The sequence below is a fragment of the Vicugna pacos genome, chromosome 16 (genome assembly GCF_048564905.1).
Source record: "Vicugna pacos chromosome 16, VicPac4, whole genome shotgun sequence".
Lineage (NCBI taxonomy): Eukaryota > Metazoa > Chordata > Mammalia > Artiodactyla > Camelidae > Vicugna > Vicugna pacos.
Genome location: NC_133002.1, coordinates 43,299,933 through 43,326,416, shown reverse-complemented (window position 1 = coordinate 43,326,416; position 26,484 = coordinate 43,299,933). Strand labels below are relative to the sequence as shown.

At 54.6% G+C, this 26,484-nt stretch overlaps 3 protein-coding genes across 10 annotated transcripts in view; all 3 read right to left on the bottom strand.

The window, feature by feature from the left end:
• SLC43A2 (solute carrier family 43 member 2) overlaps positions 1 to 9,368 on the bottom strand; it is a 36,375-nt gene extending 27,007 nt beyond the window's left edge. The window contains exons 1-2 of one of the 2 annotated variants that reach the window (XM_031685384.2): positions 8,927 to 9,368; positions 7,823 to 8,037 (exon numbers count right to left, since the gene is read on the bottom strand). In XM_031685384.2, the coding sequence (XP_031541244.1) occupies positions 7,823 to 7,982 (160 nt within the window). In that variant the 5' untranslated portion in view covers positions 7,983 to 8,037; positions 8,927 to 9,368. Of the gene's footprint in view, positions 1 to 7,822; positions 8,038 to 8,423; positions 8,495 to 8,926 lie in introns of those variants that run through there. The other variant, XM_031685383.2, reaches the window with a different exon arrangement.
• A 2,212-nt stretch (positions 9,369 to 11,580) lies between these two features.
• On the bottom strand, positions 11,581 to 22,742 carry SCARF1 (scavenger receptor class F member 1). 3 transcript variants are annotated; one of them, XM_072939053.1, is made up of 12 exons: positions 22,344 to 22,742; positions 21,984 to 22,045; positions 21,631 to 21,732; positions 20,301 to 20,826; positions 18,754 to 18,972; positions 18,238 to 18,366; positions 17,328 to 17,431; positions 16,722 to 16,842; positions 15,341 to 15,465; positions 15,112 to 15,258; positions 14,315 to 14,464; positions 11,581 to 12,455 (listed from the first exon to the last, which is right to left on the bottom strand). In XM_072939053.1, the coding sequence occupies exons 1-12, from the start codon at positions 22,559 to 22,561 to the stop codon at positions 12,355 to 12,357; spliced, it is 2,004 nt and encodes a 667-aa protein (XP_072795154.1). In that variant the 5' UTR covers positions 22,562 to 22,742; the 3' UTR covers positions 11,581 to 12,354. The 3 variants fall into 3 exon arrangements, with proteins under 3 accessions (XP_072795154.1, XP_072795153.1, XP_072795155.1); XM_072939052.1 differs by having other exon boundaries at positions 11,581 to 14,464; XM_072939054.1 differs by lacking the exon at positions 14,315 to 14,464.
• A 136-nt stretch (positions 22,743 to 22,878) lies between these two features.
• RILP (Rab interacting lysosomal protein) lies at positions 22,879 to 26,316 on the bottom strand. 5 transcript variants are annotated; one of them, XM_031685389.2, is made up of 8 exons: positions 25,858 to 26,313; positions 25,692 to 25,785; positions 25,501 to 25,607; positions 25,160 to 25,405; positions 24,732 to 24,877; positions 24,229 to 24,351; positions 23,606 to 23,695; positions 22,879 to 23,441 (listed from the first exon to the last, which is right to left on the bottom strand). In XM_031685389.2, the coding sequence occupies exons 1-8, from the start codon at positions 26,083 to 26,085 to the stop codon at positions 23,240 to 23,242; spliced, it is 1,236 nt and encodes a 411-aa protein (XP_031541249.2). In that variant the 5' UTR covers positions 26,086 to 26,313; the 3' UTR covers positions 22,879 to 23,239. The 5 variants fall into 5 exon arrangements, with proteins under 5 accessions (XP_031541249.2, XP_006214531.2, XP_072795156.1 ...); XM_006214469.4 differs by having other exon boundaries at positions 22,879 to 23,367; positions 25,858 to 26,306; XM_072939055.1 differs by having other exon boundaries at positions 25,692 to 26,316.
• Between the last annotated feature and the right edge of the window lie 168 nt (positions 26,317 to 26,484).

Below are 26,484 nucleotides of genomic sequence, written 5' to 3'. Positions count from 1 at the left end.
GTAGAGGTTCTTCCCCTTTGTGGGGGTCATAGACGCTTAGGAGAATCCAGTAAAGAAAGCTCCATGCCTGCTCCTAAGGAAATGCACACTAAGTCTTACCCACAGTTTCAGAGGCTTCACGTGTCTCTTAAAGCACTCATGAGCCCCAGGTTGAGAGGCCCATTTCAGAGGAACCTACACCTAGAAAAGCAGGTCTCGGGACCCACGTGGTCTGTGGCCCCAGGCTGGCTAGAAGCTTCTTGGCAGCTCTGCCCACAGACCGCAGCCAGGGTACAGGAGGCCCCACACCACCCAGGAAGGACAAGCAGCAGTCGGTCTCACTGCGCTGCCCCGGTTCTCCTCGGTCAGCAAGGGGAAGAGTGAGGGGCTCCCCTGACCGCCCGGGACGGCGGGTCTCTCCAGCACACAGTCCCTGCGCCACCTCTTCATCGTGTTGTCACAGCTTCAAACACCACATACATTGTGTCATGGAACCCTTGGGCAAGGTTTGTGGGTTTTTTTTTTTAAACAAGTTTTTGTTTTTGTTTCTTATTTGGAGGGGGAGGTAATTAGGTTTATTTATTCATTTATTTATGTATTTATTTATTTTAATGGAGGTACCAGGTATCGAATCCCAGGCCTCATGCACACTAAGCACTGCACTCTATCACAGAGCTGCACCCTACCCCCTTTAAAAAAGAGAAGAAAACAGGCAGTCCCAAGTAATTTGCTTTCACTTGTTGAAGTGCACCTTTCTTCTTTTTCTCCCTGGTGTCACTGTCACTGTCCCCTGTGGCCACACCTGTGTGGTAATCCCAGCCCTTAATGGCCCCCTCCAAAGTCCATCCGGCACCAGGACAATGAACAGGGAGGAAAAAGTGCTGCGGCAGCGGAGGGTGAGAGGCTGGAGGACAGACAGACCGCCACGCAGCTGAGGACCTCTATCCTCTCTGGGACTGCTAGTTAAGAGATGCTGACTAATCCTGCAGAGAGAGGAGCAGCCTCTGATTAGACGCGAGGTCATACCGGGAGACTCAAGGAAATGCCTCTCTTCAGGTAACTGCAGGCCTCCCAACTGCGGCCCTCTGGCGCCAGGGCTGTAAAGCTGAGGTCTGCAAGGCTTGCTCAGGCCTCTTTCAAGGGTGACCCAAGGTCACAGAAAAAGATGCACTTTGGGTGAATCACACTATATGCCAACCTCTGACCAGCAGGCCCCCCCAGGGGCCAAACTGAAGATGGAGTGCTGGGACCTGGCCTCTGGGTTCCAATTTTGGTTCCTCTACTTCCTATTTGTATAACTTTGGAGAAATGACTTCATCTTGGTCTACCTCAGTTTCTTTATCTGTAAAATGTCCACAATCTAATAAGCGTATCTACCACCCAAGAGTTTTGGGGAAGGTAAATGAGAAAATCCAGGTAACATTGTAGAGCTCACACAGGCACAGAAAGTGCTTGATAAACAACAGTTAAAAGTTATTACAATGGTAACACTATAACTACTGTAACTACTACTACTACCGTCATTGGAGGCTCAGAATGGGGGCAATGGTGCAACTGGCTGGCAGTGAGCAGGGCGGGGTAACTGGGGGCAGAGTTCCACAGCTGACATTTCATCCATAGTATGAATCTGTGTCTAGTCTCCCACTGGGCTGGGGGCCCTGAAGGACAGGGACTGTGTTCTCATCACCTGTGTCCCCAGCACCTCCCCTAGGTCTTGGTACCCAGCAGTTGTTTACTGAATGAATGAAAACAGTGACATCAGTTCATATTAGCCAAAAGGATTAAGAGAGAAGAAACCGAACAGGACACACAGAACCCACGTGAAGACAGAGAGGCTTTGAGGAGGTTATAGCCATCATGTTACCCCACTGAAGCCACAGAAACAAAACCTGACAAGTCAGGCTGCCATCCCTCCATCCCCGCCACTTTCTCTCAGCTTTCTGAAAGCTGCCCCACCACGCTGGCAGCCAAAACACATGACAAACAAGGTCATCTGAGCCCACAGGATCCAGCTCAGAACCGTCACACACACTGCCTTGGCCGATGGACCTGAGCTGCTCATCCATAGTGGGGCAGCTTCACAGGTCGGCACTGGTGTCAGGTGTCAGCTCTGCCAGCAGCAACAGGAAGTGGACATGAAGCAGGAGGACAGGGTCTCTGCAAAGAATAGCCACCTCCAGGTTGGTATGCAGATGCGAGCAGACCAGCACAGCTGGGACAGAGCGGACGGGTGGAGAGGGCACCCCAGGGTCCAGGATCGCTGGCTTATGAGACCCAACTGTGGCCATGCAGGGTCTGGAGCCAGAGGACACAAAATTGCTCAGGGCTTGGAGTGCTGCTGGGTCTGCTGCTACAAGCAGGGAGCCATGGCTGGACGGGGAGCAGATGTAGAGAGGCAGCACTGTCTCTGAGTAGAGGCTCTGCTCCCAGTTTCCCCAGAGAGGAACCACAGCTGGGCCCCTAAGCCCATGACTCTACTCCCGGAAAGGGAGAAGATAAAATCCCAAAGCAACATACCCAAAGCAGCCTCCCTAATTTGCATTAAGTGGGGATGGGGACAGAAACATCTTGAATTGTTTAGACATCTGGTCATCCCACAACTAGACAGGGGGGCTCATGAGAAAAGAAGTCAGAGGGGAGGGAAGGGTATCTGTCCCTCCCATCTTTCATCCTAGAGCCACTACGACAGGGGCAGGGATCTGACACTTTGGGCCACCAGCCTCCTCTTAAATCCCTGCCAATGGGGCCACCTGGCCCTCTGCCCTCTGAGCTCCAGGCAGTGATGTCCAGCAACAGATGAGCTGGGGGTGGGGGGCCTGAGTGGCCTCTAGTCAGCCCAGGGAGCAACAGGAGAGTGCCCTTGCCCTAGAAGGAATTAAACCTTCTGTGAGCCCAGAAGCTTTGTTGGCAGTAAACAGCCCACACGAATCACAGATCTAGCTGATGCCTAAACACGGTCACACCCAGGCTGCTCCTGTCCCTCTGCTCCCACCTGGGCCACTGTGGGCCAGGAGAGGCACAAATTGATAAGCATCCAGGAAATGCCAAGACCCCGGGTGCCCCTCTGCTCCCAGCCTGGAACTCGGCCTTCACCCCAGCCCAGCCTTCTCGGTGCCTCACCTGCACCTGTTTATTACAGAAGCAGCCAGAGTGGCCCAGCCCAGCCTAGCCGGGGAAGGTGACCCAGAGGACAGGCAAGGAATTGGGATGTCCACTGTGTGCAGAGATCAGGCATAAGGCTGCTTAGGAGGACACCAGGACAGAGAGAACAATGCCTGCCCTGTTCAGCCTCACTTACAGAACTTGTGCACAAAATCCTTATGGAGAAAGCAGGGGAGAAAAGAGGGTGCTGGGACTCCAATGAAGCTCCCCTGTCCTCCCTGAGTCACAGAGGGGCTCCCCCAACCCCAGGGAAACAAACCACAACAGCTGACCAGATGATGCTTGAGGGAGCAAGGGGCTGGGGACCCCTCCAAATGCCCAAGTCGCACCCCCTACACCCAGAGCGCAGGTCCCTGGAACTCTGCTGATGGTCTGTGCCCCAGGATCTCCTGTCTCACTCAAATCCTTAGTCTATCCGGCAACAGGAAGCAGCATCTCAGTCTGGCAGGGGGTATGTAAGTGAGAGGTCAGCATCGGACACAGCAAACAAGAGGCAGGACACAGTCAGAGGGCCGCACTGAGTGGGCCAGGGCCTGGCCTCCTAGTCATGGTCTCAGTGTGCCAGTGTGTGCTGGCCGCTGTGTTCAGTGCTATTGGCTCCTGTGTCACTGAGCGCCCTCCCACTTCCACCCCGTATTCCGCATCAGGATACAGGGAGTGTCAGGCAGGTAAGGTCTTGCCCAAGGTCCCATAGACAGTTACATGGGGAAGCTGGACTTGAATCAAGGCTGTCAGACCTCAAAGCTCCTGCTTTTAATCTTCAGGTTGTTACAATGCTGTGCCATATAGGTTAGAGGCATTTTAGACAGAAAATGCCCATAGGATAGACACAAGGCTGTCAGCATCAGGGGCAATGTCAGGTGGCCTTTAATGTCACCTAGTGAGAATGGGACTGACCCCAAGATGTCCCTGAAAGCCATCCAAGCTAGACGGGACCTTAATGGGACACCAAGAAGCCAAGTGGGGCCAGCGGATGTGGAGGAGGGAAATTAGGTCATGAGACGGAGGAAGGGTTGATAGGGAGGGCTAAAGGCCATAAACTCCTCTGTGACACATCCCAAGGCTGAGGGCCCAGACTGTAGAACTTCTTCCCCGACTACAGATTTACCAAAGAAGAAATTCAAAAGAAACTGGGGGGGGGGGAGGGAAAACAGTCCTATTCACAGAAACAAAAGTGAAAGGATAAGTTTTCAAAGGCTGTCACCAGTGGCCTTTGTGCGTGGGAGGAGATCACAAAAAGGGGAGGGCCTTGAAGTGTCAGGGACCGTCCCCTGCCCACATCTGCAGCCTCAGCCCAGCCTGGTGGGGACCAGGCCTGGTCCTGTTCTGTTGGGGCCCGGGGGCCATTTCCTGCTTTTTTTCAGTAAGGGGTACAGCTCCTCCACCACCTCAAGCAGAGTGACTGTGGGGATCAAAATACAGACTGGGGTTGACCTTAGTGTCCACGGCTGGGCTGCACTGTGACTTCCTCGGACAGAGACCACATCTCCCACCTTCACAGTCCCCACCCCACCCAGTGCCTGGCATGTGGCAAGCCCTCAACAATTCATTAAGAGGCTAATAGGTGAATTTGGCCATCTCCTCTACCGCCATTGCTTCTTCCAGCCTTGAGGATAAAATCCATTCTCCCCAGGGCCTCTTGCAGGCTCTAGCCCCTTCCCATCACTCCAGTCATCTCCTGCCCACCTGTCCTTTCTCTCTTCTCCTCCAACACGCAGTCTGCCCCCTCCTCTCCCGGTTCACCCCTTCTGGCCCTCCACGCTTCTGCCTAAACATCAGAGAGCCCCCACCCAAGCTGAACCAGATCCCCACTGTGGCTCCTGCCTCAGGCACCTTGCTCTCCATTGTGGTCTGACCACCGCTTAGAATTATATAGGTCTGTGTGTGATGACTCTTCGATGCTGGCAGATTGCAGACTCCCTGAGGGCCCAGACTGCTCTGCCTGCAGCACAGTACCTCAGAAAATGTTTACTGCATGTGTAGGTCAGATGAAAGAGGAGATTAAACATCCACAGGTAGCACCAGCCCCCTGAGCTGACCCTGTCACAGTGGGCCACCAGTGGACAGAGAAAATGAAGAAAGAGGTCGGGCCTGGGTGGTGACAGCAGCCATCCAGGGGCCAAAGGACACAATACTGGGAAAGCCTGGGCTGGGGGCCCTGTCCACACCAAGGGGACTGGGGAGGCAAAGCCGAATGCCCAGCCCCAGGTCCCCGGCCCGAGCCTCTGTCATCAATCCTGACTACCAGATGAACCAGGCCTTTCCTTCCCCCACCTCAGCAAGCTGGAACCCAACACCGTGTCTATGGCCGGATTCTGGCTGGAGTCCCGAGAAAGAGTTCTGAGAACCTTTCAACAGGTTCAGGCATATTTTTTTTCAAGAACAAACCAAAGCATCAGTCTTAAAAACAACAAAAAGCTGACACATTTGCATCTCAAGCAACTGTAGACTGGTCAGCTTTTCACAAGCCTAATTCAATAAACATAATAAATGGCCTGTTTCTCTGCAATTCAGCTGTCCACCAAGTATGAAAATATCAGGCTTAAGCAGAAATCTTGACCCTAAATCCTCCAGGCACTCCCAGCCAGGCAAGGCATGGGGATTCCTGGCCCTAACAGGCAACAGGTTACTCAGACTCCAAGAAACACGGAGCAGGGAGGCCAGAGAGATAAGCTGTGTGGAATCAGCAAGCCTGTCCGCCGAGGATGCTGGGTCAGCGGGTTTGCCAGATAGTCAGAAAAACCAAAATCAGAGGCCGGAACAAAGGCACGGGATAAGAAGTTGATGTTCAACCCACAATCCTGACCCTTCACCTTCACTTTGGTTTACAGGAGGGACCCGGTAAGGCTTGCAAGGGCTTAAACACCAACTCAGCGCTGCGTCGGCATAATCACTGGGACTCCTCCCACTTCCATGAAGAAAGAAGCCTAGGTTGGGGCAGGAATGAAGTGAACAGCCCCAATGCTGTCAAGACCATAAAATAAATTAAATCAGTGGACAATGTGGTAGGGGAAAAAACCTTGGACTCTGATCTTCTGACACCATAGCGGGTCCAAAAAAAAAATTGACCACAGTAGTCCTCCAGTCTGGATGAGATGCTAAAAGCTTCATCTGGGGATGATGATGCTTCTTTCTGTTTTTAATCCCTCTGTGCAGCCTGAAAGAAGGCCTCCAACAGAGGCAAGCAGGAAGGGTCATGATCTACAAAGGAGGAGAGAGGTAGGGAGAGGAGGCCACCATATACTCCAACCTGTTCCTTCCAGAGAGTCATTAATCACCTAACATCTCTTGGGCAAAGCAAAAAGCTTGTTCAAGGAACAAGGTCTGAGTGACTCTCCAATCTCCCAAGATTTCTTGCTGATGTGGGGAAAGATCTGCCAAGAACCCTCAGGCTATTAGGAAACATTTCTGAGTGGCTAAAGGCTAAAGGTTATAAATGATATACTCTCTGCCCTCTCCCAGGCGCCTCAGCATCCCCTCCCTTTCTCCTGTCCTTAATCTCTCCCAGGAAAGCTTCCCTAGAGACTGGAATGCTCAGGAATCTCCTGGGAAGATCAGATTAGGGAACAGGGAGTATTCTACACTCAGTTACAGGCAGCATGAGCTGATCTAAGGCTTCCTCTTCACCTAAAGTTAGAACTCAAGAATAAAAAGGCATGTCAGTGGTGTAATTCATGGGCTCAGACTTGGGCTATTTCCATTCAAGGGGACTCAGGCAGGGGCTGGTGGACAAAGGTACTGGAGAGAGGCATTACTGAATTCAACCATTGGGTAGCCACTGTTGGGGACAGCGAGAGGGCAGAGGGAAACATTTCCTATCAAGGCTGCCTAGGAAGAGGGGTAGAAGGTTTAGAGGGTGGGAGCCACTTGGGTCCCACTGTTAGGCTGAACCCACTGACCTTCAGCAATCAGGATGCTCAAACAAGGTCAGCAGGTGTGAAGGCAGGGATGGGGGTTAGATTTCTTGTAGACAAGTATCCTCAGCCTTCATTCAGCAACACCAGTGTGTGGCAAAGAAAGAGAACAGACCTAGTGTCATTTCCATAAATATGCCTCTTGCCCGTCTTCCCCTCCCCACCAAGGGGGCAGAAGGCCACAGAGATGTTCTCACAGCCTGTGGGAGGAAATGTCCTTTGGAAAAATCACAAAGCAGCAAAAATAGACAAGAAATTGTATCCGACAAGCCCTTAAGAGACTCCATACCCGCCTAACTGAAAAACATCTAGATTCTAGATGAACCATGGGGTGGAGGCCAAGCCACTTCCTCTCTCTTGCTGCACCACAGCTACTGAGTCAGGAGTTCCTCTTTCTTACAGTCAGGGAGTAACATGTTTACTGCAAGGCAAGTGATGTGCCAGGCACTGGGAGGAGAGGAGTGCAGTCATGTTCCCAGGTGGTGGAAAGAACACCCTGCACTTGGAGGTTCTGGATCTGTCACAGTCCCCAGCTGTGTGGTCTTAGGCAAGGCAGAAGATCTGTCTCAGCCTTGGTTTCTTACCCACAAAACAGAAACAATAACATGTATCCAGCAAAGCTGGATGAAGAGGATCAAATGAGCCTTTTGCTAACTGGGAATTGCTGCGCAGTGAGGTGGTATCGCTGGCTAGGTCTACACCGCCATCAGGCTCTCTCACAAAGCCCCCACTCCAGGAACCACCCCGAGCCCAAGAGCCCGTCTCACCTGGCTCAGTACATAGGTAGGAGTAAAAGCCCTCCGACTTGAGCATGATGAGCAGCGAGCCCCAGCCCAGGAGGACTGCCGAGAAGAGGAGGTTTTCCAACACGGCGGTGCAGGCCATCCACCAGCGGCGCCGATGGGCAGTGGCCAGGGTGGGCGCCATGGCGCGGCGCGGCGCGGCGGCCCTGCTCTGGCTCCGGCTCTGACTCTGCAGCCACCTGCGCACAGACCTCGGCGTCAGCGCCCGGCCCTGCCCAGCCGGGGCGGCCAGCCCGAGCCGCTGCCGCAGCGCGCGGAGCCTGTCACCTCTCCGCGGCCCTGGGGACAAGTGCGCGCAGCGAAGGAAGCCCCAGCCCTCCCCGGGCCCAGGGCCACCCTCTCCGCCGCTAGCTAGTCCGCCTGCCCTCAGCTTCGAAGAACTGCCCTGTCCAGGCAGGAAGACTTCTCCCTCTGCTCACTCGAAGGGAAACTGAGGCATGGAAACAAGAAGGGACTAACGCCTGCTCGGGGACGTGGAATTAGTCCTGGCTCTCAGCAGGACCGACTAGCTTGGGGGCTGTCAGGGGAGGCAGCTTGAGGTCCGGATACCTGGGCTGGAGCATACCTGAAGGTTGCCACTCCCTGGGGCCCTCTCCAGCGCCCGCCCGCCCGCACTGACGACCCTTCCCCAGACTGGGTTCCCTCAACCACAAGATCAGCTCACGGAGCTCCGGAACGGCCCGCCCACGGCCCGCTCATTGGCCTGATGGTACAGGAACTGCCGCGCCATTGGCCGCTCTCTAGGTCGCTAGGCGCTGCGGCCACGCGAACCCCGCATGGGAGAGGCGAAGCCGGTTCAAACCGGCGGCGCGAGCCACCCGCGCGACCCCCCATCCCGGGCCGTTTCCTCGGCAATTAGCTCGTTTCCATGGAAGCGGGCCCCTTCCCCCTCCAATCCCCTAGCTCCCTTCTCCATTCGTCTTTTCTTCCTTGGCAGCTCCTCATCCATTCAGTCTTTCTTCTTTCATATTCACACATCTCTCTACGCCCTCACTCGTGCGCCTTTTACCCGCTACCCCCACCCCCAGCCCACTTGCCCGGGGCCCAGGTGTCCAGGATCCAACTCACCCGGCTCCTACTGAGTGTGTATCGGGCCCGGCCGGCGCCTTTTCTGCCCCCCCTTTTATTCCAGTCCTTTTATTCCGACCCTAAGATGAAACACTGCGGTACGCTGATTGGCTGAGTGGGGGCTAGAAACAGGCATTGGCCAATCAGCAACCACCCGCCCACCCCGCGGCGGGCAGAAGCCGGTTCCGGCCGGACTAGGAGACAAACAAGAGAGCTAGGGGGGGTCGGGGACAGCGGCGCGCTAAGGGGTAGCTCTGCTGCCTTAAACTGGAGTCACAGCCAGTCGGGCTGGGAACTCCAAGGGGCACAGCGTCATCGCCTTTTCCAGAGCCTCATCCCGAAGCCATTCCCCTGGATTGGGTCCCCGGCTCGGCGTTCCGGCGACTCCGGGGTTTCCCCAGCTGCACGCCGGTCCCTCTCGCGCATCAAGATCCGCTCCCGCACTCCTCTCTCCTCCGGCCGGCCACATAGTCCCCAGCTCCCCTTACTGCCCTGGGCACCACGCCCGACGCTCTGGCTCCGCGTGGGTCGTTCGGTAACCGCCGCTTCCATTGCCTCCTTCCCACGCAACGCTGCCATCCGTCTGCCTCGGGTTTTGTGCCCCGATTCCTCGCTTTCCTGCTCCCAGTGACTCTTATCCAGGCGCTGTCCCCACAGCCCGGATCCCCGGACCTCTGTCCAGGCGTGGTGTTCCTCTTCCCTGCTCTCCTGATTCACCGATCCCACTCCTGGGTGCATTCTGCCCGGTCCCTGGAAGGTGACCCTCGGGGATCCTCAGGTGGGAGTTTGGGGCTTGTCTGCCCCCTAGGACGTTTCCTCAGGTGCCCCATCCGTTCTTGCTGACCCCTCCCCCCGTTCCTGCTCTCCTAAGTCCCCTTAGGGACCCCCATTTAGACCAGTCTTCTTGGTGCTCCCTGCTTAAGGCAAGGGCACTGCGACGCAGTGGGCAGCGCTAAGCTGCAAGCACAAGTTAGAACTCCGAAAGAGCGTGTCGGGTCGTGAGGGCTCTGGGCTCCTGATCTGATCAGTGAGGTGGACCTGCTCCGAGGAAGTGCCAGAGCAGGGGGATGGAGCCTGGGCTCTGGAGGTTCAGCTGCCCAACTGGGTCTATTCCCTGGAAGGCACTAGCCCGACCTCAGAAGGCCTTAGGTTTCCCCAGATTGAGTTTGGTTTTTCTGGCACGCGGTGGGAGCTGGCTTATCATTCCAAGGGAGCCCCAGCAGCCTCCAGCTCCATGTCCCTGAGTCCGAGTGCGCCCCCTGCCGCCGTGAACCCGCCGCTGGCAACCTTGCTCAGACCACGTCCGGCGTTGTGGGCTAGGGGATCCTGGCTGATTACGTATCCTATTACCCACTCTGAAGAATCTCAGCCGCTCACTAGGTTGCAGCTGTCTCTTAACAAACTTCAGTCCTTCTCTCCCTCCATCCTAGAGCCCCCCTGAGGGCTGTCCCCAGGCAGTTGTTCCAAACACCTTTCTAAACCGAAAATTTCTCCCTCCCCTCCAAAACTGTTCCTCCTATTCTTTTTCATATAATAGCACCATTACCTACTGACGTTAGACACTGTGAACCAACATTTCAACAAATACTTGTTAGGCACCTGCTCTTATTTACCCTCTTCTTTCACCCCAACCCCACCCCACCAATACAATCTGGATCTCCTAAGTGTTTATCTAATTTGCACATGCTGCATCCCTAGGCCTGCACCTGCTGTTCATCCAGCCTCCAATCTCAGCCACTCAAATCCATCTCTCCACCCCACCCCAATCCCCTGAGCTCTGGGAAATGCAAATCTAACCTTGGTAAATCTGACCTTTGCTAAAATCCTTCAGAAACTCTTTACCATTTATCCTGCCCAATAAAGTTCAAGTTCTCCAACCTGACCCACAGAGTCTCCTGACTCTGGTCTACTCCTAGATGCTCCAATCACATGGACTCACTTGTAGTTCCTGCAGATGCTGTTCTCTCACCTCTGACCCTCAGACATAGTCCCTTCTTGAACAGCACCTTTTCCAGGAAGCCTCCCCCAACCACTCCCCGCAATATTCTACATTATCTTTGTCCACTGATTGCTTTATTTTATAATTATCGGCTAATCTGTTTGTCTCGTCCTCTTCCCATTGACTGAGAACGCCTATTGAGACAAACCATGTCTCATTCAGGTTTGAATCACCAGCCCTTAATATAGAAGTAAGCACAAAGCAGATGTACAATATGAGTTTGTTGAAAGAAAACCTGAACAAATGAAATGAGGGAAAGGTATTAGCTTCTAGTGACAAAGCTGGAGAATGATGTAATACCAATAATAATGACCCTTAATAAGAGCCAAAAATTTACTAGGTGCTTTACATACTTGGTGTCATTTAATTCCCACAGTAACCGTGGGAGATAGGCACATCCCCATTTTTCAGATGAAAATACAGGCTTTAAGTAACATTTCCAAAGTCACAAAATAAGTATGTCAGAACTGAGATTTGAAATGCCGGAGGGTTGGGTTTTTTGGTCAGTCTTTTTGTCAGGAGTGTTAAAGCCCCCACACCAGCACTGCTGGCAAATCATAAAGAAAGAAACTGTTACATATAAAATAAGCTAAAAAGAGGTATAGTTCAACCCAGGAAATATAGCCAATATTTTACAATAACTACAAATGGAGCATAATCTTTAAAGATTGTCAGTCACCATATTGTACACACGTAACCTATAGTAGAAGAAAATGTAGAAGATTATTTCACTGATTTTAAGGTAGAGAAGATCTTTTCATCTTTCTGTGAAACATGACATTAAACCCAGAAGTCAAAAAGAAAAAGACTTGTCTAAATGTAAAATTTTAATTTCTATAGAGAAAAAGAAGAAAGAAACTATAAACAGCATTGAAAGACCAATCACAAACTGGGCAAGGAATTAATATCCTTGATACATACAAAGGCATCTATAAATCAGTGAGAAAAAGAGGAACAACTCAATAGGAAATTAGGGAAAGGATATAACCAACTCATCTATAGGAAGAATACAAATAACTGTTAAAGACATGGAAAGAAGGTCAGTCCTAGAATAATCATAGAAATTCACATTTAAATGATACCATTTTTGATGGTTAGAAAACACAAATGAAAGACTTTTATCTGTACAAAGAGTTTAACTTTTTAAGAAGTTTTAACATGTTATTACTTTAGTTATTTACTTTCATTGTGCTAAAACAATGAGATACCTTTTTTAATCTATCAGATTGGGTGTGGGGAAATAGATACCAACATCACTTATGAGAACACAAAGACATACAATTTCTTTGGAGGGCAGTTTATGATGTTCTTACCCCATAACGCAGTAATTTCACTTCTAGGAATCTCTTCTACAGAAAAACTAGCACAAGTGCAAAAAAAATTATATGTATATGTATATGGACCAAGTTGTACACTGCATCATCATTTATTATATTAAAACAATTAGAAACAACTCAAATCCCTGTAGGTCGGGGATAGTTAAAATAACTTGTGTTATTTCCACCTGATGGGATCCCATGTAGCCATTTTCTATAAAAAAAAAAAAAGAGGTAGTTTTATATTTACTGACATCAAAAGATAGCCAGGATATACTGTTAAGTAAAAAAGCAAATTCCGGAACAGTACGCCCTTTTGTTTTCACATGCACAGAAAAACATCTGAAAGGAAGCATCTAGACTGTTCATGAGATTCTCTGCACACTGGGACAGAGGGGTTTGCTCTTTATTTCCTGACTGGGTAATACAAGTGTGTGAGGAAAGAATTCAGAACAAGACCAACAGGCACTCCGTGAAAATTAAGTCTAGCCCCTTCCTCATCCCTCAGAATCTTCTGGGAAGGGAAATCTCATTGTTACTTTAGACATGTCTGAAATGTTAGTACTTTTTATTTTTAGCAAAGAACACAGCTTTTAAAATTTCCTTAAAAATTCAATCTAGTGAGAAAAGTAAAAAGACTGTTCATTGTAGAAAATTTGCAAATTATGCAAAGATGTAGGAAGAAAATAAATACCAGCCACAATCTCGTCTCCCAGAGGAAAATGCCATTTGGCCCCTTTCCCTCGAATCTTTTTTATGCATACACATAGTTTTAAAAGAAAGTCCGTAAAAGTCACAAAATCTACACAAAACGGAAGCATTCTAAACATGTATTCTGAAGCAAAAAGGAATGAAATTTGTAAAAAGAAAAGTTGCATTTTACACTTAACAGTATAGTGAACCTAAACATTCTCCCATATTAAAAACATTCTTACACAACATGATTTATTGTGGTTGTTTAGGAACCTTTCATAAGGAATATTTCTTTAACCAATCTTTTATCGTCAAACATTTAGGTTGTTTCCCATTTCAGAAAAATATGTTATAAGTGAAGGAAAGGATAGCCTTTGGGGGCAAACAGAGTCCAGGACAACAGAGAAAAAGTCCCTGCTGCCATCTCTTCCCCCTTCCTGACCCCATCCTCGGGGGCCTCTGCTCAGGCCTTCCAGACCTCTCCCAGAGCACTGCCAGGGCACAGAGCCAACTGGCCTTCAACTCTGATGAGTCCCTGTGGAAAGACAGAGGCGCTGGTATGTCTTTCCTGGCCCTAGAATCTTTTTCCAGCACAGAATACAATCTGATCCTGGGCAGTTTGGATGCCTACCCCTATCCATCATCTTACCACTCATGAAATTCAAGGTCCTCTGGGCTCTGGTAGCCCAGAGATGGGTACAACATTCTCATACTGGGGCTCCTCCTGCCCTTCCTCGCCAGTCAGCTTCTGGGGATCTTGTTCCAGGGGACCATCCCCAGGGGCCAGCTCCTGGCCCCTCTCTGAGCTATTGGTGCCATCCCCCAACCCCCTGGCCACTTCCTCTGGCCTGGTCCCTGCAGACTCTAAGGTCCCAGGCAGCTCCTCTTTCGGGGCTGAGCTGGGGCTCAGATTGGCAGAGCCAGGGGCCAGCCCGGGGCTGCCCTTGTTCCGACTCAGGGCCCTGCGTGGAGGCTTAGGGATGGCACTCTTGACCCTGGGCTCTGCCTGGCCTTTCTGGAAGCTACCAAAACGGCGGAGGACAGACCGGACGGGGCCCTCAGATCCCTGCGGTGTCCCCGCCAGCATGTAGATCGTGGTCACAGAGCCTGAGCCCTCCTGGACACTGCCCTCGATGGCTTCCACACGCTCAGCCACTGTCCGGCCAGCAAGCGGGAGCCGGCGGCGGCCAATGGCTGAATCCCTGGGGCTGGCAGCACCAGGAGGAGCGCCGTCTGTTTCCGTTTGCTCTGGGCTCGTGGGCTCCTCGGCCTCCTGATTTTCAGGACCTGGCTGGGTCCCCCGGGAGAGCCTCTTGGGCTTTCGGAGCGGGCTGGAGAGCTCCCCTGAGCTTCGGCGACTCTGTGGTGCAAACTTGGTACCTTCAGCAAAGGAGACTGAGGGCCGTTTGGCCCGCGCAAGGCTGGATGTGCGCGGGATGGCGAATGGTGTGGAGGCGTCCTCAGGAGGAGGGAAGGGGCCTCCGGCCAGGCTGGCCTCTGGTGACTCTGCTTGGGCTATAGGGACCATCCCTGGCAGAGGAGACAGAAGAGCTTGGCCAAAGCTGGGCTGGCCACCCTCTTCCATTCTGCTTACCCAGCTTAGCATCTTCTGGGAGGCCCCAGAAATGGGGCAAGGGAGAGGGTGAAGATGCAGAGAGGCAGGGGAAGGGCCTATTCAGGCAGACGCTCATGCTTCTGCCCTCTCTTCTCACCACCCCTTCCTACTTTGCACTAATGCCACACTCTAACCACACTGAAGATCTTTCAAGGCCACACCGCCATGTCCCTCTCACCTCTGAGCCTTTATGTTCACTGTTCCCTCCTTGAAACATCATTCCGACCTCTCCCTAACTTTCACTGGGCTAACAGCTACTGATTCTGCTCAACTCAGTATCACTAACACTGAGCCATCTTCCCTGACCCCAGTCACCCCCAACATGGCTGAATTACGAGCCCCTACTTGTGTCTCCCCCATAGAAGCATCTATTACTCTGTCCTACAATGTCTGATTACTGCCCACCAGACTATAAGCTTGGTGAGGACAGGAACCTGTGTTGTTCTTTACCATGTCCCCCAGCCAGGAACAGAGACTAGCACAGAATGGGCGCTTGTTACACATTTGTTGAAGGAATAAAGAAGAGGCTGCTCTGGGGCTGAGTGGGCTGGATGGGGGCTACCTTCATGGGGTGGCACGCAGTAGGCAGGACCCTCGTCCTCTTCTCCAGACTCAGGATCAGAAGAGAAAGAGTCATCCGAGGCCCAGCCAGCAGAGGGCGGCTCGATGAAGCTGTGGTTGAAGGGGATCTCCGGGTCGTGGTGCGAGACTGCGGGGGGCTCGGGGTCAGGCGCAGAGCCCGATGGGAATCCTTATCCCCTCACAGCCCCTGAAGCTCAGCTCCCACTTACCTGTCACCCAGGGAAGCTTGTGGCTGCTGAGGGAACCGCAGGGCAGCGCAGAGCCCAGGCTGGAGGTCAGTGCCCCCCAGACCTGCAGCTTCATCCTGGACAGAGCAGTTCCATCTCCTGCTGGCCTGAGGGCATAGGAGAGTGGTCAGCACAGGAGACTCCTGGCTGGGGCCGGGTAGGGGCAGGAGAAGAGGGCCAGGACCTTCCTGGTCCTGGGTTACTCAGAGTGACTGTGTCTACTTCAACGGCTCCCTATGGCTACAAAGTAAGATCCAAACTACAGACCCTGAGATTCGGGACTGTCACAGAGGGCAGCGTAGTTCTGGAGTCACAAGGTAGCAACTCTGGCTCAGACTTGGGCTCTCTGGGCTTCAGTTTCCTTATCCATAAAATGGGGACAACAACTCCTATCTATCACAGCTTTTTTCAGGACAGCACACCAGATACTTGGCGGGCTGCCCCCAAATGCAGCAATGTGCTATTATCACCTTAGCTGAGCCCCAGCTCTCCTCTCCTTCTGAAAGTGGCACCACCTCCAGGAAACCTGCCCTTGTCCCCACCCCCAGGCTGGAAGTGACTGCTTCACTCATTACCATTCTTCAGACAAACTGTGCACATGTCCTGGCCCTCCTATGAGGGGCTTCTCCCCTCCCCCAGGCTCTATACCCCAGGGGAGGGGCTACTGGGTCTGCTCTTCTGAGACTCCTGCCCAGCATAGAGGGAAACATGCTCAAGGGTTAGTGCATGAACTAATAAGGAAGCACTGGACAAAGAGTCCGGAAAATGGGGCACAGGCTTCATGCATGCCAGTGACTAGCTGGGTCACCTTGGGCCCATGTCCTCCTGTGAATTGAGAACGCTAATCCTCCTACCCCACATGCCCTGCTCCAAAGCTCCATGCTGCTGTGAGTCTCCAAGGAGCCAAGAAGTGTGAAGAGATCTTGTAAAGGAACAAAGCTCCTTGCAAGGAACGTTCCCCTACAGTGGGCTGCAAGCCCGAATCCCTCCTCCCCTCTCCTTTTCTGGGAAAGCCACATTCTCTGCTAAACCACTGCTCAGAGTTTTATGGTACTCTCCCTTGGCGGGGGTTTGAGGCCTGGTCTCTTCCCCTCCCTGCTTAGAGCTCTCCTGACGCTTCTGCGTTCTGCCAGCTTGGCACCCAGGGCCCCTGCTCCTGTGTGACTCAGAAACTTCCCCCCTGAAGGGTGCTGAGGAAGGCAGGTGGCTGACTTGGTGTCTCCAGGCCATAGCCACTGCCAACTACCTCATTACCTCTGAACTCAGTGTGTGACAAGGCCAGCCCTTCCCCACCCCTGAAAGGAAACCAAATGCCACCCATGGCCTGAGCTGTGGGGTCGGGAAAGGACAGACCAGTGTTTACCTGTCCTTGGGGTCCAACCGGGCAGCCCAGCAGCAGCAGGCACAGCAGGCGATGGCCAGGAGGAGCAGCAGCAGAGGCACGAGGATGCCCGCGATGAGGGCGGCATCCTGGCTGTGAGATCCTAGGGAGAATAGAGGACAGGCCAATACTCAGGGCCTCCCTGTCTCCCACAATTATGTCTCATCTCTAGCTCTGAACTGCCTGCTTCCCAGAATCTTCCACCCGTGGATCTCTCCCCATCTTCTGAGAGATGTAGACTCTGCCAGCCTGGAGGCCCCCTCCTCTAAGCAGCCTCCCTGCTGGTCGGTCCCCTCCTGATGGTCCATGGCCTGTTCTACAAACTCTTGCTGCCCAGTTTTCAGGCTTGATGCACATCCCAGTGTCCAGCCCTCCCTGCTCATTTCCATTGGGTGCTAGCCTGGTTTCTCAGGGGACAGGGGCTCTGTGACATCTTCAGGAGGCCTCGAAGCATTCATACCAATTTCAGGTAAAGGAAATGTCTCTGACATGAGCCCAGCCTTCCTGGCAAGTTGTGAGGCCCTGGAGCCCATAAAAGGGCTGATCTTTCCCTGGTTACTGCACCCTATATTCTCCCTTCCACCTTACCCAGCTGGCAGGCCCCAGAGACCGGGTGGCAGGTTCCCTCGGGGCATTCGCAGGGAACAGAGCAGTTGTTTCCATGGAAGCCAGATGGGCACGAAGTGTTGCAGCTTTGGGGTGACAAAGAGAGACAGGCTGAAGGCTGGGTTAGAAGGCATGGAGGCGGGCAGCGGATGGGGAAGGTAGATTTCTGGGCACTGCTCCCCACTCCCTGCTACACAGACTTCCCCGGATGAAGCCTATATAGACGCCTCTGATCTCCGAGCCACATTCTAAGCACCTCTGGCAGTGTTTGGAAGAACCCCTCTGCCCCTGTGCCCATCTTCCATAAAGACCACCTACAAGCTGCTTCCTGGCTCTCAGCTCCTCCAAGGTGTAAGCCTCAGACAGGGTCCAACTCCCATGATCCTCATCCCTTCCCACCCAGCCCTAGTGTGAAATAAGCAATACGCTAATGGAATCCAGAGAAACTTCCTCAGGGTTTGGATGTCTGAGCCAGGCCGAGGGCTGCGCCTAAATCTCTGGGCCTTTGTTCCCTCCTCTATAAAATGAGGTCTCTGTATAAAATGAGGACATTCTGTCCTATGGGGGAAAACTTGACACTGGAGACATTAACATTGATTATGTTTTACTATCTGAAGACCTTAGAGAAACGTTAGGGTCTGGAGCCCTACCCCTACATAACTTCTACTTTGGAAGCCCCATCTAGTTAGGAAGCCAGGCTTTTTAGATTAAGCATTACTCTGACCCTCCTTTGAAAGATGCAGACCCCACAACAGGAGGAATAACTTTTTCGTTATGAGGATGCTGGGTGGATATTTGGGAGGTGGAGAAGCCCAGGAAGGGAAGTTTAGGAAGCAGGTTGCACAGAGGCCTGACCTAGGCCCCTGCCTCCTTCCAGGGCCCCTGTACTTACCTGGGTCCCCAGTAGCCGGCATTGCAGACACACTCCCCAGTCACAGCATCACAGGCCCCCTGGGCACAGGGCAGACAGGTAGAGCCACAGCCTTCCCCAAAGGTGCCAATCGGGCAGGGGTCTTCACACCTGAGGTGAGGCAAGAGTCAGAATAGGGGGGCAGGGCAGGCCTGGCCCCCAGAGGGGGGTCCTACCCACTTTCCCCGACACTTCTAGATTCAGAGACCCAACTGTCTACTCCTCAGCAGTGAAGCTCAGGTGCAAACCCAACAGATAACAGGCTATAGATCACTGGACAGAGAAGACAGCGGGAAACTTGGGAGGTGAGGAAGCTGGAGGAGACCCCTGCCCAGGACCTCATCAGCACCATCTCTTTCCCCTCAGTCTTCACCGGAGGTAGAACCCACAGGGCTGTGTGAATGTGTGCGTTGGAGGGGCAGCTATCCCAGAGGGAGCAGCTAGGGTGAGGCTCCAGAAGGAAGATGTACCCCACCCAGAGCAAGCCAGCCTTCTCACCTGGGCCCCAGCCAGCCAGGGTCACAGTGCTGACACTGCCCAGTGTCTGGCTGACAGGCCTCCCCAAGCCGGCAGTGGGGGCACTGCTGCCTGCAGTTCTCGCCAAAGGTGCCAGGAGGGCAGGGCTGGTGGCACTGGGTCCCATTCCAGCCTGGCTCGCAGGACTCACAGCTGCCTGTGTCTGCAGAGCATGGCTCATTCTGCTTGCAGTGGCCACAGCTGGGAAGAGAAGACCGTCATGGGAACGCGGGGAGGCGGACAGGTGAGGCGCCTGCCCAGGCCTCCAGGGGCACTGGAGAGCATCCCCTTCCCTCAGCTTGGTCACTCAGGTAGATCTGAGCCTCAGTTTCCCCATGCTGTACAACAAAGAGGCTGGACAGGCTATCTCTGCAGGGTCTAATGGGATTCCAGCCCTCTCCTAATCCCTCATTCGTAGCCCCATCCTTCCGTAGGTCCCAGGGTCACCAGGAGCTCCCAGCCCAGCCAGGGCAGCCAAGTTACCACTCCAACCTCTGCCTCCCTTCTGTCCAGTGTTCCCTTCCTCCTCCTCCTCCTTTTCTCTCTTCCACCCATGCCATCTCAGAGGTCTGGCATGAACTGACCTCGGTAGTTTATCCTCTATCCCATTTTATGCATTATGAAAATGATAAAAATGTGTTTTCACCACTATAATTTTAAGTTTTTCTTAAATTTTTTCCAATTTTATTGAGTTATAATTGACATATAGCACTGTATAAGTTTAAAGCATACAGCATAACGACCTCACATATATATTGTGAAATGATTACCACCAAAAGGTCACTTAACATCCATCATCTCATATGAATACAAAAGAGTGGGGAAAAAAAGGTTTCTCCTTGTAAAGAGAACTCTTAGGATCTAGTCTTTAAGCAACTTTTCCAATAAGGTTTATCTTACCTTAACTTCTCATTGATCTTTAACAGTTACTTGAGGTTTCTCCCTCTAGAGAGACTCCTTTAACTACCTTGGATCATATGCTTGGATCAGACTCATTAGGAAGGGGAGGAGGGGAGTTCGTAAGATCAATTTGGCGGCTCTGACCAGCTTTAAAAAAATGCGGGAAGAGTATAGCTCAGTGATAGAGTGCATGCTTAGCATGCATGAAGTTCTGGGCTCAATCCTCAATACCTCCATTAAAAATTAATAAATAGATTAATAAACATAATGACCTCCACCCCAGCAAAAAAAAAAAAAAAAAAGAGAAAGAAAACATTTTGGTATATGTATGTGTTGTCTGGATAAACTTTTACTTCAGTTATGTATATATATAATGCTATGTAAAACGTTTCTTACTGTTGAAGTGCAATTGGTCGAAGTTTGAAAGCCACTGAGTCTCAGAAGGACCCTGAAATCATTTTGCCACGTGATTCATTTTTTAAAATCTGTTTCTAAGCACGGCTTGCTAGTAGTAGTATCTTTTGTTTAACAGTAATCGGATGAAAGTGGTGAGCGAGGCTGGATCCTTCGCACGCCCTCCTCCCTCCCTTCTCAGCCGCATCCCCCCATCGCTGCGCCGCCCGGCTCACCTGTCGCGGCACTGCGGCCCGTAACGGCCCGGGGTGCAGGGCAGCTCGCAGCGCGCGCCGCGGAAGCCGGGCGGGCAGGCGCACTGGCCGGAGGCGGCGCTGCAGCGGCCGCGCACGCACTGGCACGGCTGCCGGCACTCGGGGCCCCACCAGCCCGGCCGGCAGGCGCAGCGGCCCGACTCCTGCGCGCACGGTGAGCCGTGGCACGAGCAGCGGAAGCTGCAGCGGCGGCCCCACCAGCCCGGCTCGCACAGGCAGGAGCCGGTGGCCGGATCGCAGCGCGCCCCCGCTGGGTTGCACTGGCACGGGCGGCGGCACGTGGACGACCACCAGCCGGGCTCGCAGCTGCACGCGCCGGTCTCGGGGTCGCAACGTCCGTGGGGGGCGCAGGCGCACGCGAACTCGCAGCGGGCGCCCCATCGGTCGGGTTGGCAGTGGCACACGCCTGTGGCCGGCTCGCACTGGCCATGCGGGTGGCAGGAGCAGCTCTCGCGGCAGTCGGGGCCCCAGTACTGGCCCGGGCAGCCTGCGGATGGCGACGGGGAGTCGGGGACAGAAAGGTGTGAGCGGGCTCAGGTACAGGCACAGTTCCCGAGCCACGACCCCCTTCCACGAGGACGAGGGGGCACCAGGCCCGCCCTCCAAGAACTAAGGTCAGCCTGTTCTGGGGCACAGCATACTTCCTGCCCCAGACTCCGGGGCAGTAGCCCAGCCTTCCACTTCCACATTTCAGAACACACTTAAAGATCATGAGTGGAAAAGGGCCTTGCTCAGAGTCACCCAGAAGTGGGTGGGCCTTCATTCATGCTCCTCCTCCCTCTCACTGGGTTTCACCTCTACGTCTATCCCGGCCTGGATGCTGCCCATCAGGGTCTCAGAGGAAGCCACATTCCCTGCAGTGTCTCCTCTCAGCCCTGACTCTCCGTCTCTCTGCCAACCAACCCCTTTCCCATGTCCCTCTTTCTGCCAGAGGGGGCAGGCAGTCCAGCCACCCTCCACACAGACGTAAGGTGTACGTGGGGGAGACTGAGAATGCAACCATTCTGCAGTTAATGGGGATCCCCAGCATCTTTACCACAGAATTAAATGGGAAGATGAATGGACCAGAACTAAAACTGTAGGATGGCTTTGTGGATACAGGTAAAAACCAGATGACTCAGGGCATCTCCCAGGAGTGCATCACTTCCTGTCTCTAGAACTCAATTTCCTCAGTGAAGCTTGGAGGGACTCTGGCCCTGCTGTTCTAAGATGACATTCCTACCTGCTTCATCACCCTGCTCCCCAAGTCCTGCCCAGCAACTTGACCCCTCAGGAGAGACTCAGGACTCACGAGAGTTGCACTGGGCCCCGAAGAATCCAGGTTTGCATCGACAGAGGCCTGGTTTCACACATACCTCGTCTTCCCGACAGGCGTCCGGCCCCTCGCAAATGGCTGAAAAACACCCCACCCAGGTTGGAAGGTCTGGGGTGTGACCAGGGAACACTCTGCCCCTCTCACTGGCTCCTGGTGCCCTGCCCCCCTCGAGAGCTGTTTCCTCGGGGCTGGGGATGTGTGTGTCACAGGATGGACCCTAGTTCTAGGGCTCAGAAGGGCAAACAGACCCGAGGAGGTAGGAAGGAAGGGTCACTAGGTTATGTTCACTTTACTTCTCGGATTGGGGGGGTTCCGTCCTGGCTACTCACGGATGGTGCATTCGCGATCTTTCTGCCTCCACCCTGGGCAGCACTGGAGCTCAACAGAGGGGCTGTGGGGCAGAGAGGGGTCAGCCGGGGGACAGCCTGGCTCCGCAGTGGATCACTGTCTCTGGCTGAGATGTGGGAGGCTGCCTCAGCCCCATCAGGCAGGTCTGGCCAAGAGTCACAGGCCGAGTGTCCCCAACCCCTTCCCTTTCTGTCCCAGGCCTTCCAACCATCTGTCCTCCAGGCTGTCCCCAAGCCCTCTTGCTTTAGCCCCATGACCTCTGTCCTCACTACTCTTTCCTCCCAATGCCCCAACACCAGTTCAGCCACCTCCCCATCAGACCCCCCCCCCACAAGACCTACCTGCCAGCCATGCAGACGTGCTGCCCACTGGGGTCCAGCTCAGACCCCTGGGTCCCCCGAGTCCAGAGCAGCAGTAGAGGGAACAGCAGCCCGATCCCCATGGCGGCCAGTATAGCAGGAAGGCTTGGGTTAGTCTGGCCCCTACAGCTCCCAACCCCCTCCCTGCTTCCTCTCAAGGCTTTTCCTGAGGAAACCAGGCCGGAGGGGCGGGCTGCCATGAGGCACCTCCCTGAGAGGGTGGGCAGGCGCTGAGAAGACCAGACACTAGAGAACTAAAAGGGAGAGGCAGGCCAAGGGCGAGACCTGAGCGAGGGCTTTAGGGGCAAGTCTCAGTCTGGAGGAGGCAGCATGAGGAGGCTGTAAGCTCCGGGTCCTGGGGAATGGGGTGGGGGCAGTGAGGGGAGGAGCTACAGATTTCTATTATGTCACACTCCCCAAAGGAACTGGGAGAAGCCTCTCCACTCAATGACAACCATGAGGATCCTCCTGGCAGAGCTGGGCAGGGGCAGAGCACTGACAGACAGGCGTGGAGCAGTTTCTGGGTACCATGGGCAGTTGCTTTATTCCGTTAGCTTAGGCCACCCCCACAATCCCATGGGAGGTAGGTAGTCAGTTCTCCATTTCGTGGATGGGGAAACTGAGACTCAGAGAGGAAACACTCTTCTCTGGCCCTGGAGGATTGGCACAGAGACACAGGAAGGAAGGTAGGTTGAGCTCCCCATCACACCCCAGCTCAGACCAGGATTAGAAAAGAGCCTGGAGAGGCTGGGAAGGAGGGAACCCTGTCCTCATTTGAGGTCACACATCCACCCACAGATAGACCCCAAAGTCAGTCCTCTGCGGCAGCTGAGACCCCAGACCAGAGTAGGACAGGGCCTATCAGGCGTTGAGGTCTGTTAGGCTGCCCACAGGCTCCAAGTGGGGTGGCTGTGAGGCCTCCTCTTCTCCCTGTAGCTTGCTGGGAGCCACGCTGCTGGTCTCTGCTTCAGGGGCCTCTGCTTCACCCCGATACCACAGGCCAAAGCTGGGGGAAAGCCAAGAGGTGCTTTGAGGCTGGATGCCAGAGAGGTCGAGGATAGGGGCTGAAGGCAGGGGGTGCTGTAAAAAGGGAACGCAGGAGGAAGAAAGAGCAGCATGAGGCAGGGAGAGGTGAGGGGGCCACCAGAGGAGCAGGAGGGAACGGGTGTGCTCAGAGCTCGAGCGGGAAAGGGGGCCCCTCCTTCACCTCCACCACATTTGTCCTTCCTCTTCCCCTAACATACAAACTCTGAATTCTGGACTCAGGAGGTGGCAGTTGGGGGTGGTCTCCCTTATCGCTGGAGAGCAGCAGCCATGAGCCATCCTCATCGTCACTGAGGCAGAGGAGAGAGGAGATGTGAGGGCCGTTTATCAAGGCCCCGAGGGACAATGGAAGTCCACCTATGTTCAGCTTTCCGTGTGGCCCCCAGAACAGGCGGGAGAGGACAGAGTGACTTCAGAGTCCCGAAGTCTAGAGAGGAGAAGCTGGGGAGATGGAGGACATCTTGAAGCTTTTCTTTTCTAGCCTGACACACAGCAGGCCCCTGACAAGGCTACAGCCACAGCCTTACCCCTTTGAAAACAGACACAGCCAAGACGAGAAACAGAAAACTGAAGAACCAAGAAGCAGAGTTAGCAGGTTTCTTCTGTAGATGTACAGCATGGCAGGTGGGAGCAGCACAACCCAGAGAGAAGTGTGGTGGGCTCAGGGGGGTGACCAGGCCAGATTAGCAGGTTTCAGAAGTGACTAGGCAAAGTGAAAGGCTTTAGGGGTTGCTGGATTGGGGTGACAACAGACTCGGAAGATGATCAGGCTGGGTCAGCAGGAGAGACAGCTGGTTCAGTGGAAATGGAGGCAGGGCCTTACCTGCTCTCTGCTTCCTCTGGGGTCCCTAACATCTTGGCCTTGATCTTCTTCCGCTGCTTCCTGACAGCCACCTTCATAGCTTCCAGTAGGAGCTCAGGGACCCGGTGGTCTGTGAGCAGTTCCCTACAGAGGAGGAGGGGCAGAGAAAAAAGTGGTGGAGATGCCAAGAGTAGGTCTCGTCCCAAGTACGTGTGCATGTTTTTCCCCCTTTTGGAAACATTCTGCCTCGCTAACCCCCTCAGACCTTAGCTTAGGTGTCACCCCTCCTAGGCATGCTTCCTTGATGGCCGCTGCAACTGCTGTGACCCTTTGCATTGGCCCTCCCCCATTTGGAAGAAGCTCCAGGAGGGCAGGGGCTATGTGATCCATGTCCTCCAGTGTCCTGAACAGTGCCTGGCCCACGACACCATGGATACATCAGTGGACCGAAGAACGAGGCAGGTGAACCGAGGCCTAGGAACAGGTGTCCCCTGCCCCTCCCAGCCCCTACCCTGTGCCCTCACCGCTGGAAGTAGGCCAACTCCTCCTTCAGCAGGAACACGTTCGCTTTGAGCTCATTCCTCTCCTGAAGGATCTGCTCAACTTCCTCTCGACTAAAGCCGCACTGCCCTACCTTGTAGGGGCGCTCTGGCTGCAGTGGGGTATCCGCCTGCAGAAGAACAGGCTTGCTGGGAGCGGGGAGCGCCTCGCTGGCCCTGCCGCGCCCCGGGGCCATCATAGGGACACTAGAGAAAGTGACTGGCAGGGAGACTTCGGAGGCCAGGGCACTGCAATAAATGGCAGGTGCCAGACCGGTGCTCTGGCCGAGAGTGGGGCCGGAGGCGCACTCTTGTGCCACCTTCCAGCTTCCGGTGGCCCAACTACACAGCACAGCAAACCTTTTAGGGCCCACCGAGTGCTAGACGGGTCCCTGACATCTTAGGGCACTCACAGGGTCCTCAGGGGTCGCCGGGGCTCCTGCGCTGTTGGCTGCCAGCTCGGGCTCCTGCCTCTGATCGCACCTGGGGCCCTCATCCTTATCCCGCCCCCGTTCTTGAGACCACTCCTTGGCGGCTTCGCCCTGTAGCTCCCGCTGGCTCTCACGGTCCCGCGCGGCGCGCAGCTGGGCCTGCACAGCGGCCAGCTTGTGCCGCAACTCCGCATTCACCAGCAGGAGGCGCTGCAGCTGCTCCTGCAACTGTGGGCGGAGCAAAGGTGGGGCTGGTGGGCGGGGCACCCAGGGGCCGGGAGAACCCCGCCCCCACACGACGCCCCGCCCCAGCCCGCCCTCACCGCCTCCGTCTCCTGGCTGCGCTGCAGCAGGTCGCGGTTGTGCGCCCGGAGTTCGTCCCGCTGGCGGTCGGTCACTTCCTTGAGCTGCCGCAGCAGAGCGCGCTCCTCTGAGGAAGGGGTGTTCTTAGCGGCGGTCCGCGGGGGGAGGCCCTGAGCCGCCGCGCCCTGACCTCCGGCCGGCTGGCACTCACCCTGTGGCCCAGAGCGCAACTCTCTGCGGAGGCGCTCGTTCTCCTCCCGTAGCCGCCGCAGCTCCAGTTCGGCCTGCTGCGCCGACACCTGCAGCTGGGGAGGCCGGGCTTTGACGGTTAGGCTCCGTCGCCTCGCGAATGGCGAGGGAAGAGAGCCGTGACTCACCGAGTCCGGGGCGGGCCCCACGGCCGCCTTTTCCAGGAGCTCCAGGGCTTGCACCACCAGCGGCACGAGCCCGGCCGCCGCCTCCGGCCCGAAGCGACGCGCCAGCTCCTTCAACTCAGTGCCGAGAGCTCCCGCTAGATGGTACACGAGCTCCGCCGCCGTCCCCGACCCTGCCGCCACCCGAGGCCCCCATCCGTGCGCCCCAGGCGCCGCCCTCCTGGGCTCCATGTCCCCCGTGGGCGACTAGGGCTGCGACACCCTCCCCCTAACCCCTATTAGGGCAGGAAAAAGCGAAACAATTTCGCCCTGGAAGCAGTTTAGGGCAGTAGAGGGCGGGGTAAAAGCGACAAGGGAGGAGCGATTACGGGAAAAGGCCTGTGGAAGGGGCGTCTCAGTGCCCTGGGCCTTGTCCTCTTCAAGACCCAAGGTCACAGGAAGCAGGACAGCCAACTTCCAGCCAGGCGTCCAGGAGCTGAGGCTCAAGGGCTGTTAAGTGGTCACTTTCGTCAAGCCCTCCCCACGGTGCCCAAACCAGGCTCCACCCCTGTGTCTGAAGTCATGCGGCCTGACTTGGCTGCCAAACTCTCTAGGCAAGAAGTGAGAGGTAGGAGCGCTGTCACTGGCCTC

Bases quoted from the DNA above. Each gene is read 5' to 3' on its own strand.
- RILP (XM_072939055.1), bottom strand. From the start codon at position 26,085: ATGGAGCCCAGGAGGGCGGCGCCTGGGGCGCACGGATGGGGGCCTCGG. The intron at 25,608-25,691 runs GTGAGTGCCAGC...CCCCTTCCTCAG, and splicing joins GTTGCGCTCTGGGCCACAGG to AGGAGCGCGCTCTGCTGCGG. The intron at 23,696-24,228 runs GTAAGGCCCTGC...CCTCTGCCTCAG, and splicing joins CCAGAGGAAGCAGAGAGCAG to TGACGATGAGGATGGCTCAT.
- SCARF1 (XM_072939052.1), bottom strand. From the start codon at position 22,561: ATGGCAGCCCGCCCCTCCGGCCTGGTTTCCTCAGGAAAAGCCTTGAGA. The intron at 21,733-21,983 runs GTGAGTAGCCAG...GGTGTTTTTCAG, and splicing joins AGATCGCGAATGCACCATCC to CCATTTGCGAGGGGCCGGAC. The intron at 15,259-15,340 runs GTAAGTGGGAGC...AGCCCCCCGCAG, and splicing joins CAAGCTTCCCTGGGTGACAG to TCTCGCACCACGACCCGGAG.